Source organism: Toxorhynchites rutilus, chromosome 3 (genome assembly GCF_029784135.1).
Source record: "Toxorhynchites rutilus septentrionalis strain SRP chromosome 3, ASM2978413v1, whole genome shotgun sequence".
Classification (NCBI taxonomy): Eukaryota; Metazoa; Arthropoda; class Insecta; order Diptera; family Culicidae; genus Toxorhynchites; species Toxorhynchites rutilus.
In genome coordinates, this window is record NC_073746.1 from 283,003,357 (window position 1) to 283,014,451 (window position 11,095).

General features: G+C 37.3%; 1 protein-coding gene and 1 long non-coding RNA gene across 2 annotated transcripts; both read left to right on the forward strand.

The window, feature by feature from the left end:
- Positions 1–1,552: 1,552 nt before the first annotated feature.
- On the forward strand, positions 1,553–3,361 carry LOC129777210 (uncharacterized). The gene is made up of 3 exons (XM_055783351.1): positions 1,553–1,686; positions 1,743–2,730; positions 2,783–3,361. The coding sequence occupies exons 1-3, from the start codon at positions 1,660–1,662 to the stop codon at positions 3,268–3,270; spliced, it is 1,503 nt and encodes a 500-aa protein (XP_055639326.1). The 5' UTR covers positions 1,553–1,659; the 3' UTR covers positions 3,271–3,361.
- A 3,730-nt stretch (positions 3,362–7,091) lies between these two features.
- LOC129778207 (uncharacterized) lies at positions 7,092–10,814 on the forward strand. Its single transcript, XR_008743398.1, has 3 exons — positions 7,092–9,849; positions 10,129–10,691; positions 10,760–10,814. It is a non-coding gene; the product is annotated as an uncharacterized LOC129778207 (long non-coding RNA).
- Positions 10,815–11,095: the final 281 nt, after the last annotated feature.

Consider the following 11,095-nt stretch of genomic DNA (forward strand, 5'->3'; position numbering starts at 1 on the left):
TGCGCATATGCATATCGCTCCATACTGCCCAGCAAACATTAAATCGCATAACAAGCATATATCATATGCCCTAAAATTTGATTGGCATATAATGCGCCTAACTGGCGTATGCATGCAAAAGTGGAGGCTATATACATACATGGCAAATGCTCACCGAATTTGTTTGGATGAATATGCAACTTTGACCGGCTATAATAGCGATTATGTTGAATTGAATTGCGATCTAATATGAATATATTCATGAATTGTCAAAGCACCAAATACGACTTTTGCCATACTCATATACGATTTATTACAGACATAGAAAAAAACAAATAGCGCAAAATATTTTCGTGAAATGTTTATTATAGCCTCACGAACCGCCATTTTTATATATGAATATTTATGTTTGTAGAAATAATAATTGTTTGATTGACTTGTGTTGGGAGTGGAATATGAATGTTTAAAATGGCACAGATTGATATTTGGTGAAAACTGCTGCGATGTGGGTTCGAACCCCGGTCGTCTGGATTATCATCCACCAGCTATCTCGCGCGGCTACCTGAAATTTAATTCAACAGCAGTTAAAACTTTCGAGTGCATCAGCATTTCATCGACATTTCAATATGATGTAATATGTTCTTTATTAGGATCTAATATGATTTACTGTTTCATGATATACTTCAGAATGCAACACGATTTACTACAGTACTGAATCGATTTAAATTATACGCTTATACGACACACAAACTGCATCAGCGTAATATACGTATATGATGCGGATTAAATATATTTTACGACAATGTACATCATAAAATTGATGTTTATTATACCGAATGGCGACTTAATTTGATAATGGTATATAAAATCGAGTTTTTACATTTTATGCGATTTCAAATATACACGATACATACTTTGATTGATATTATATGCGATTATGATTTATTCGGATTTCTTGTAAGACTTGGCACGTGCAAAATTATACGATTTAATGTTTGCTGGGTGATCAAGTCGTCCGACCTATCTATCGGCCAACAAAAGTCTGCAGTGTGCGGGGACTCTTAAGGTGGCCGTTTGCCTGTTTGCCCGGAGGTCAAATATTTGATATTTTTTGACAGATAAGGTTTGATTTGATATTTGTACAAACACTATTTTGTTTGCCACTCTTCAATTTTCAACAGTGGTAAACAATTTCAAACACCGAACATGGAAAAAATCCGCTGAAATATTCAAGGTAACCTAACCATGTACCGACAGGTTCGAAGAACAATCTGAAAAAATATTTTAGACATCCAATAATTGAATATTTGCTTGTCGTGTTTTGTGTAGAATATATTTGATCAGTACACGTTGACCAAATTTTATCTGTCAAAAAGAGTCAAATATTTGGCTTCGGTCAAACAGTGTATGCGCACCCTTATTCGTGTCGCATTACAAGTCCGTACAATTAGCTAGATGTCGAATTAGAGGTAACTAACTGTACAATCTGTGTGTAGTAATCGTCGTGTTTTTGATGACGTCATTATTTCGGAATATATTACCTTTTGCTTGTGAAATCTTGGTTTGTATTCGACAACTGCAAAACAAACGTGAGCTCCAGTAAATGCATGTAAACATTTAATCGAATCAATCGGCTTATAACTTTGAACTGGATCTATTAGTAAATGAATAACCCAAAAAATGGATTCAGATGAATTGAACCGCGAGGTAAGTCTGTTGCGATAAAAATGTAGCAGTCTTGTATCATTTTACATTGTTTTCAGATTCAAATCTTTCGAAACCACGTGAAGATTGCCCGAGAGAATATAATCCACAAACTGGTGCGGCACATCAAATTTTGGAAACAGAAGTTGGCAGCCAACTCGAACAACGTACGAGCCAGTAAAAAGATCCTATCGCTTGAATCGTTAATCAGTCACACCAGGGCGCAACCTGTCGCGGTTCTAGTGAAGCAGATAGTTACATTCAAATCACCACCGGATGAAAGTACCAATCAGGGGAGCTCTAGCGTAGAGCAGAAAATGATTGTGCGATTCCACGAGCACAAGAGGCTGCAGTCGGAGATTGTAGCGATGAGAGAACGGTTAAACGGTAAAATGAAATTGCTGGATAAGTACTTGAAGAATCCAGACAACGGTGTCAAGGATAAAGAAAAACGTAAAAAAAGAGATGGAATGGAACGAAAAGTTAAAAAGAATATATCCAAGAAGAGAAAGAAATCTGAAGTCGGCCAGTCCGAGGATGAAGGATTCCGCGAAGTGGTCGAAGGTAATCCAAATGATGAATCTGAACCGGATGATAATGAATCGTTGATCGATGATATATCAATTACTGATTCGGAAGTATTTGGTGACGGTAGTGATGAAGAGAAAGCTGGTAAATTTGTAAAATTGATAAAGACTAATTCGGAGACAGCTAAGAAAGTGGCGGAGCAAACAATCAAAGGAAAAGGCTCCACAGAAAAGCTTGCCAGAATCGTAAAGACAGATAAAGGAGCTATTGAAGATGCCGAAGATGAGTGCGTACAAATTCAAGATAGTTTCTTTGTGACGAGCACGGGTCAGAGTTATGTGGCGACGGCTCCGAAAGTAGATGAGAAATTGCAAAATAAAGAAGCGGACTTCAGTTGGAAGCGCACCAACAAAAGAAAGGAATTAACGAATAACAATGATCAAAAGCCTTCAAAGAGGCCGGATAATACAGATGCAAATTGCATTCAACCTTCTTGGAAGGCGAAACAACAACAAAATGGTATATTATAGGAAATTAATCATGAAAAGTTGATAATCATTCTTGATTTCAGAAATCAAACGGTTCCAGGGTCAACGAAAATGCTTCAACGGTGATACCAGTGATCGGAGCACTGATCTACATCCATCGTGGGCTGCGAAACAAAGACAAAAAATTATACTACCACCTGCGGGTAAGCGAATTACTTTCGATAATACAGAGCCTACGGAAGCTCCGGAGAATTCTTCGTGGACTACAAAGCAAAAACAAAGAGACATCAATCCATTGGTTGGCAGGAAAACTGTATTCGATCCCAATGAACAGCCAGCCAGAGAAAATACTCCGGCGAATGATTTTCATCCTTCATGGAGTGCGAAGCAAAAGCAGAGAGGATTGAAACCGTTCCAGGGTAAGAAAACGATATTTGATTCGACAACCGCTGGGGCCCAGTCGGAATCACAAAAAATGTCAGAGTCTGATCTCCATCCTTCCTGGGCGGCGAAACAGAAGGAAAAAGGCATTAAGGCTTTTCAAGGAAAAAAGATTACATTCAATGACTAGTTCTGGATGGTGTTGGAAGTGTATTAACTCTGTAAAATATTTTGTTTCACTAGTAACTAGAGTTGGAATAAATGTAACATGACTACCATAACTCCACCATATTCTGCGCAGTTGAAACTTTTCAAAGTTTGAACCACTCTGTAACCAAAATAGATGCATTATATCACAAAACATGGGTGGGTAATGTCGGGGATAAAACTTGGACATAGCCCGTTTGGATCATGCTTGACATTTTACAAATGTTCAATTTTATTTCTCAAGAAAAATAAAATGTTATTCATTGCGATAAATGTCTGATTCACAATTGTATTCGATGCGAACACCATCTTTGCAGGGCTGCTGTCCGGTAATCTTGCAACATGCCCTGCCAATCGCACTCGTCCAGCCTTGGCAACTTTCTGAATGCTGGGTTTGCCGTAGAGTTGCACCAGCTCGTGATTCATGCTCTTTCTCCATATTCCGTTTTCCAGTACACCACCGTATATTTTCCTGAGCACTTGGCGTTCGAAAACACCAGGTGTCCATGCGTCGTGCCGATAGAGAACAATCGGTCGAATAAGAAATTGGTACATGTTCCACTCCGTACGGGGTCGGGGTTTGTTGGACCTTAAGGATTTGCGGAGCCCATAGTAGGCGCGACTTATATTGACTATGCGTTTTAGAATTTGTCAGTTGTTATCATTTTCAATGAGCCAACGTAGACAAATTCCTCTACCACCTCGAGCTCGTCGCCGTCGATTACAACACTAGTACCAAGACGAATTCTGTTGCAATCAGTCCATCCTGTTAGCATATATTTAATATAGAACGCATTGATCCCAAGACCAATCACCCCTGCTTCGTGTTTCAGTCGGGTACACTAGTCGGCTACCGTCACATGCATTCTTCCGATTATGTCCATGTCGTCGGCGAAGCAGATAAACTGACTAGACTTGTTCAATCTCAATCTCTCTCTTTTTCTTCTTCTTAAATGGCTCTAACGTTCCTAGAAGAACTTCGCCGTCTCAACGTAGTATTACTTGCGTCATTTTTATTAGTACTTAGTTGAGATTTCTTGAATGCATTCTGAGTGGCAAGCTCTAGAATACGCGTGACCACAGTGCAAGTCGGAGAAGATTTCTTCGACGAAAAATTCCGCCGACCAGAACGACAATCGAACCCGAACCCCCGGCATGATGTGTGACGCTAACCACTCGGCCACGGGAGCGCACACTCTCAAACGTCTCCTGTCCCCTGTGAGTCTCAAACGATCCGGACAGATCACCTGAGATACGCACAACGTTCATCGTTGTCTGGATCAGTCTTGTCAGCTTTCGGGGAAAGCCGTGTTCGACCATGATTTTCCCTAGCTGTCGTCAGTCGATTGTATTATATGCGGCCTTGAAATCGACGAAGACGTGGTGCGCAGGGAGCTGATACTCGCGGCATTTTTTTAGCCGCAATTTAAAAATCTGGTCCGTCGTCGAGCAACCGGATATGAATCCGGCCTTATAACTACCCCCCACAAATCAATTTACTATTGGTAATAGACGGCGAAAGAGGATTCGAGACAGAATTTTGAAGGCACTATTCAGGATCGTGATTGCATGGTAGTTCTCACAATCCAACTTGCCGTCTTTTTTTTTATAGATGGGACAGATTAACTCGTCCTTCCACTTCTCCGGTAACTGTTCTGTGTCCAAGATTCTGACTATCAACCGGTGCATACACTCTACAAGTTTTCCCGGATCTCCCTTGAATAACTCCGCTACAAGGCCATCCTTACCAGCTGCTTTGTGGTTCTTTAGCTGATTAATGGCCTTCTTAACTTCCCCCATCGTCGAGGTTGGTACGTCGTCGTTGTTCACTGCACCGGTGTAGTCCTACTCAACCCCGTCTCGCTCTCCTGTCTGCGCACTGTTCAGGTGTTCATCGTAGTGTTGCCTCCACCTTTCGATCGCCTAGCGTTCTTTCGTCAAGATGCCTCCTTCCTTGTTCCTGCACATTTCGGCTCGTGGAAGAACTTCCGCGATTCTCGAGAACAATAAAGCAGCTCCTCACACTCTTTCTCTTCCAGGCGGCGCTTTTTTCCCGAAAGAGATGTGTTTACTGCCTTCGCTTCAGCCTGTATCGTTCCACGTTTTGTCGGGTCCTTCTCGTTCAGGAGCGCTCGGCACTCGTCGTTAAATCATTCGTTCCGTTGTCCTCGTTGTTCATATCCGATAACGGTCTCTGCTGTGCTGCAAATTGCTGCTTTCAATGTTTTACAGCATTCATCGAGGGGGGCAGAATCCGGTTCGTTTACCCCCGGTAACGCAGCTTCAAGACGCTGCGAGTATGTTGCAGCAATGTTCGGCTCCTGTAGTCGTCGTAGGTGGTACCGTGGTGAGCGCTGGTGTCTTATGTTATTGACGACTGACAGTTTAGAACGCGGTTTGACCATCACCAGGTAGTGATCTGAATCGATGTTAGCGCAACGGTAGGTTCTGAGTCGATGATATCCAAGAAATGCCGACCGTCGATCAAAACGTGGTCATTTTGTGTTTCTATTTAGTGTGGTGATCTCTAGGTGAAACCAGAGATGCCAACCTTCCTGATTTTTCAGGATTTCCCAGACTATTTAGCACGCTCCCTGATAACCTGACGAACACTCAATTTATCCTGATTTTTGTACTCTTTACATTATTCGTAATAAATATACCGGTTTCCATGCCAAAGTTTTCTGTCATGATACTTCTCCGGTTCACACTTGTACATAACTTACATTAAGTTAAACTGTGTACTTAACTTTTTTTTATCTCTACCCTCAATTGTTTCGGGGCTTCCCAAAGCTGCTTAAAAATTTCATGATACCAGATTGTCTGACGAATTTATGAAATTACAACGAGATTAAGTTTGAGGAACAACATTGCTTTATTGAAGATAATGTGTATGTAGATGTATCTCCAGAGTTATTAATGTAGGAATACGTTTCAGAGTGTAAAATTACTCAAGCGAAAATTTTTGAATACACAGTCAATATAAAAATATTTTATATGTAATTGGTTCGTCTGATTCAAAGTAGAATGAACTTTAATGATGGGACTATGGTAATTATATCTTTAACCGTATTAAATATCATAAAAATTAGGAAAAAATCAACAAGTCTTCCTCTGCTGATATGCTTTCCTCATTTGTTGATTTATTCCAAAGCATGGATGATGAATTCAGTGAAAATTTGAATATTGGTTTCTCTCACTGTTTGACTGTAGTGATGCTGTAGGTTTTTCGGAAAAAATATAAACGTTCAAAAAGTCAGGCGAAACACTAGCATTTCCACCTATGCGAGGATTTATACCCTATTATAGAAATCGAGGCGATAAGAATTTTGCTCGTTGGCTCTATTTTACTATTATAGAAATCGAGCAATTCGATAGCACCGAGCGAGTGATAACTATCGATGCATGTGTCAGAACTTTTCGAGTTGTTTGGTTCACTTGTTGCATATCTTCAGAGAATTATTTTGTTTTGGCTTGCATCCCTTTGGGAAACATTTCAGAAACGCTTCAATATATGCAATTTGCAACACATGTTCGTTTGTTTTGATCAACATTTGTTTTACGGTGCTGCCAGAATAGTCTATACAAGGTAAGTGTTCAATCCAGCATTATTTACATTAATCATGTTATAACTTACAATGCAGAATTTACTTCCAGCGCATATTTCAGTGGCTGAAAATGAGTGGTGGAAAAAAAACCAAATCACCACCAGTTTGAACCTAGGTAGTGCGGACTGAATCAAAACGGCTGTCAAAAAAGATCCAATTGAAATGTCAAAAGAGATCCAACGATCAGGAGAGTTATTTTTCTTATGATAATCAACACTATAAAAGAGGTATTGTTGTCAAGGGCAAAAATAAGTAAAATTATAAAATGAACGAACTACATTTTTCCGTCAATTGTTTAATTAACCATTGCATCTCTAAAAGACCATCTCAGCCTTTCACTGAGCAACGCATTTTTAATGTCCCCTCTCTTTGTCATAACGTTTTTCCGAACGTAATAAAAACAAACAAAGTCAGAGTCACGTAAATGTTTACTCCTGCGATTTGGAAATATTCGATAAAAAGTGGAAGGAAGAGCTGCCAGATGATTTTTAAAAAAAGTCTGTAAAAACATGTGAATGTCTGTTAAAAATGTGGAAAAGTCTGTAAAAGTGTGCAGATCTATAGAAATGTCTTTTAACGTTAATTTTCACTTATTCATTAATACTTTGTACATCACGATGCACGTAAGATTGTATTCTGTATATATATATATACAGCCATTCCATGCCAAACTAATATAGTGGTTCTCAGCTCTTCGTCAAAAGTGGTAATTTTGTTCTTTATCGCAAAACATTAAACTCGTATTTTTTTAATTTGTCATTAGGGTGCCCATTTCCATTTTAGGGTGATCCCAAAAATCATTTTTTCCACTTTTTCCCAAAATGACTTTTTTCAAAAATTTATAACTTTCGAACCACTCAACCGATTTAGATGATCGACATATCAAATTTAAGCCAATGAGCTTTAATTGAGAAATATTTAACTTGCATATAATATGGATCCTATTTTTAATATGGATTGAAAGCTGAGAACTTTTGCATAAAATATCTCGATATCAGAGATGCTATTTTTTTCGTTTTTGAAATATGATTTTGCAAAACTAATCGATGGTTCGAAAAACAATTTTTCCCCATTTTTCCCACTACAAAAAGTCATAACTTTCGAACTATTGGACCGATTCATATCATCGACATATCAAATTGAAGCTTACGAGATATATTTTTTTAAAAAATATTACTTTTGCGAAAAAATTGAATTTTGTTTTTGTAATTATGGATTGAGTTAGTTTTTCATAGTTTTCTCGGTTAAAGATAGGAGCGCTATATTTTTTTATATTTTTTTATGGAAAGCTGAGGAGTATTTACTTAACATATCTCGATATCAGAGATGCTATAATTATTGTTTTTAAGTTAGAATTTTGTAAATTTAACATGTTTTAAGTCTTCGATCAATATTCATATGTGACTAAACTAGACCTATGCTACTAGAATCCAATCTTCCCGCAAGTGTGAGTTTTGCTTATTGGCTTCAATTTAATATATCGATCATCTAAATCGGTTCAGTAGTTCAAATGTTATGATTTTTTGCAGAAAGTTATTTTTGGACAAATGAGGAAAAATGATTTTTTTTAAAATCATATCTAAAAAACGAAAAAATAGCAACCCTGATATCGAGATATGTTGTGTAAAAAATCCTCAGCTTTCAAGAAAAAATATAAAAATATATAGCGCCCTCTAGTCCAAAGTCATAAAAAAAATAAAAAACGACTACAATCAATAATTACTAAAATATAATTATGTTTTTCGCAAGTTAAATATTTTTTTATAAAAGGCTAGGTCAATTTTATATGTCGATCATCTAAATCGATTCAGTGATTCAAATGTTATTAATTTTCATTTGTCATTTTTGGGAAAAAGTGGAAAAAAAAATATTTTTCGGACCACTTAATAACTTATGTGCTGTAAGTGTGTTTAAATGTTTCAACGATCTACACATACATACATACACATACATACACAAACATACGCGTTGTTAATTTTTATAAAACACAGTATTTCTCCGTTGATATATTGGACATTCACCAAGGCTTGCGGTCTTGTCGTTTTTATTTTAAAAAAAATGCAGTGTATATTTTCCATCCGCCATGCAAGGCTATACAAGTTTTAGACCACCACACGGCCATGAACCATGTCTGTCGTAACAATATCGAACAGTAACCCATATTTCGTCATAAGCAGACACGAAAGCAAATGTAAGTTGTTGAAAATAGAATGAAAATTTTTATTCGATGTTGTTTAAATACATAGGTTGCATAGTCCTGACCCTAACTTCACTATTTTTCAATAAATCTCCTTGCATTTCAGCAAAACAATCTTGTCTAGAACAGAAAATAATTATCAGAGACAATTTTCGTTCAAGATTTTTCCTTACCTGCAGAGAATGCAATTGTTCATTAATTGTGAATAACCGTATCCTCTTTTTCGTCTGCAATGATGTCAAGGCAAAAGTACTTATGTGTATGAGTTCCAAACATCATACACACCAGATGGGCCAACAAGAAGGACTGCCGGGCCGCAGGTTGAATATCGCTGGTCTAACGTCATGTGTATTGATATATACTAAATATAATAACTTTTCTGTATTAAAACTATGGAAAAATGTCATATGGTGAGTCAAATATTTTTGATGTGATGAATAGATGTGATGAATGTTTTACAGATATGTCTGTAAATTTACAAACATATTTGTAAATCTGGCATCTCTGGTGGTCTGAGAATTTATTGCAAGAAATCGCTTGAAAACATGCAAGAATTTGCTTGAGAATGAAGTGGATTGAGTCCGCACCACTTAGGTTTGAACGACTCCTTGAAACAATGGAAGCGAACGTAGATATTGCTCGAGATCTTTGTGGAGGCAGTTCTAATATAATCCCGGTGTAGGAAAAGTTGGAGGAATCCAGAGAGGAACTTAATGCACTGAGACCACCAATGCATCTAGGTTCAGAATGGCAGAAAGTAAGTATTTCTTTTACGATACACATAACTTTCATAAGTAAATTTTATCATACTCTTTGAATTTCTTTCAACCGAATTTCCTACCTAAAAATTGCTTACTTCTGCTAGCATACATTAGTACATTATTTTTGGCAACAATTTTCTTTTTTATTTCTATACTATGCCAAACTATACCACTTTTACTACAATAGATCAAACTAATGGTCGGAGTGGTATAATGTTCTATACCATATGCTAAAGCTATCCTGCAAAACAATAATGATTTTATTCAAATTACAGATTTGGATTGACATGAGTGGAAAGGTAAAGAAAACACTAGCACACAACAAGCGAGAATTTAGAGCAACAGGTGGTGGCCCCAATACAATAAAGCTATCGACGCTAAAAGAGAATTACATGTTGCATTACATGAATAACAAAAATTGTTTTGCTATGCATGACTCTTCACGGAATTCCATAGATTTTTTAATAATTATATTTTTTGTACAGCAAATTGTTCCATGCTGTCGTTTTTATAACACATGCATGCGTGCCTTACGCCTATTAAGCTTTATTCTTTGAGGGAATATCAATTTACTCCAAAACATAACCATATTAACACTTTTGGAAATACATTTTCATAGCAGATGCCTCAAAAAAATATTTGGCATCCTTTTTATAGTGCTTCATGAAACATTTCAAACTTGTTTCAAAATATTTCATCACAACCGTTGACAGTCGAGCTTGCTAACGAATCGAGCAGTTTTCCTCGATTTCTATAATTCCAGATTTTACTCTGTGTGATAGTGATAGTGATTGTATCGAATCCTCGATTCGATTTCTATAATAGGGCCCTATACAAGGTAAGTGTACAATCCAGCATTATTTATATAAATCATGTTACAATTTATAATGCAGAAACTACTTCCAGCGTATATTTCAGTGGCTGAAAACGAATGGACACACAAATCACCAGCAGTTTGAACGACTCGTTGAACCAATAAAAGCGAATGTAAACATTGCTCGAGTTTTTTGTGGAGGCAGTTCAAATAGAATGGGAGAAGTGGGAGAAATTCAGTGAGGAGCTTAATGCACTGAGACCATCAATGCCTCTTGGTTCAGAATGGCAGAAAGTAAGTGTTTCTTCTACGATACATATAACTTCATAAGCAAATTTTATCATATTCTTTGAATTACTATCAACCGAATTTCCTACCTAAAAATGCTTATTCCTGCTAGCGTACATTATTACGGGTTACTTCTGTCA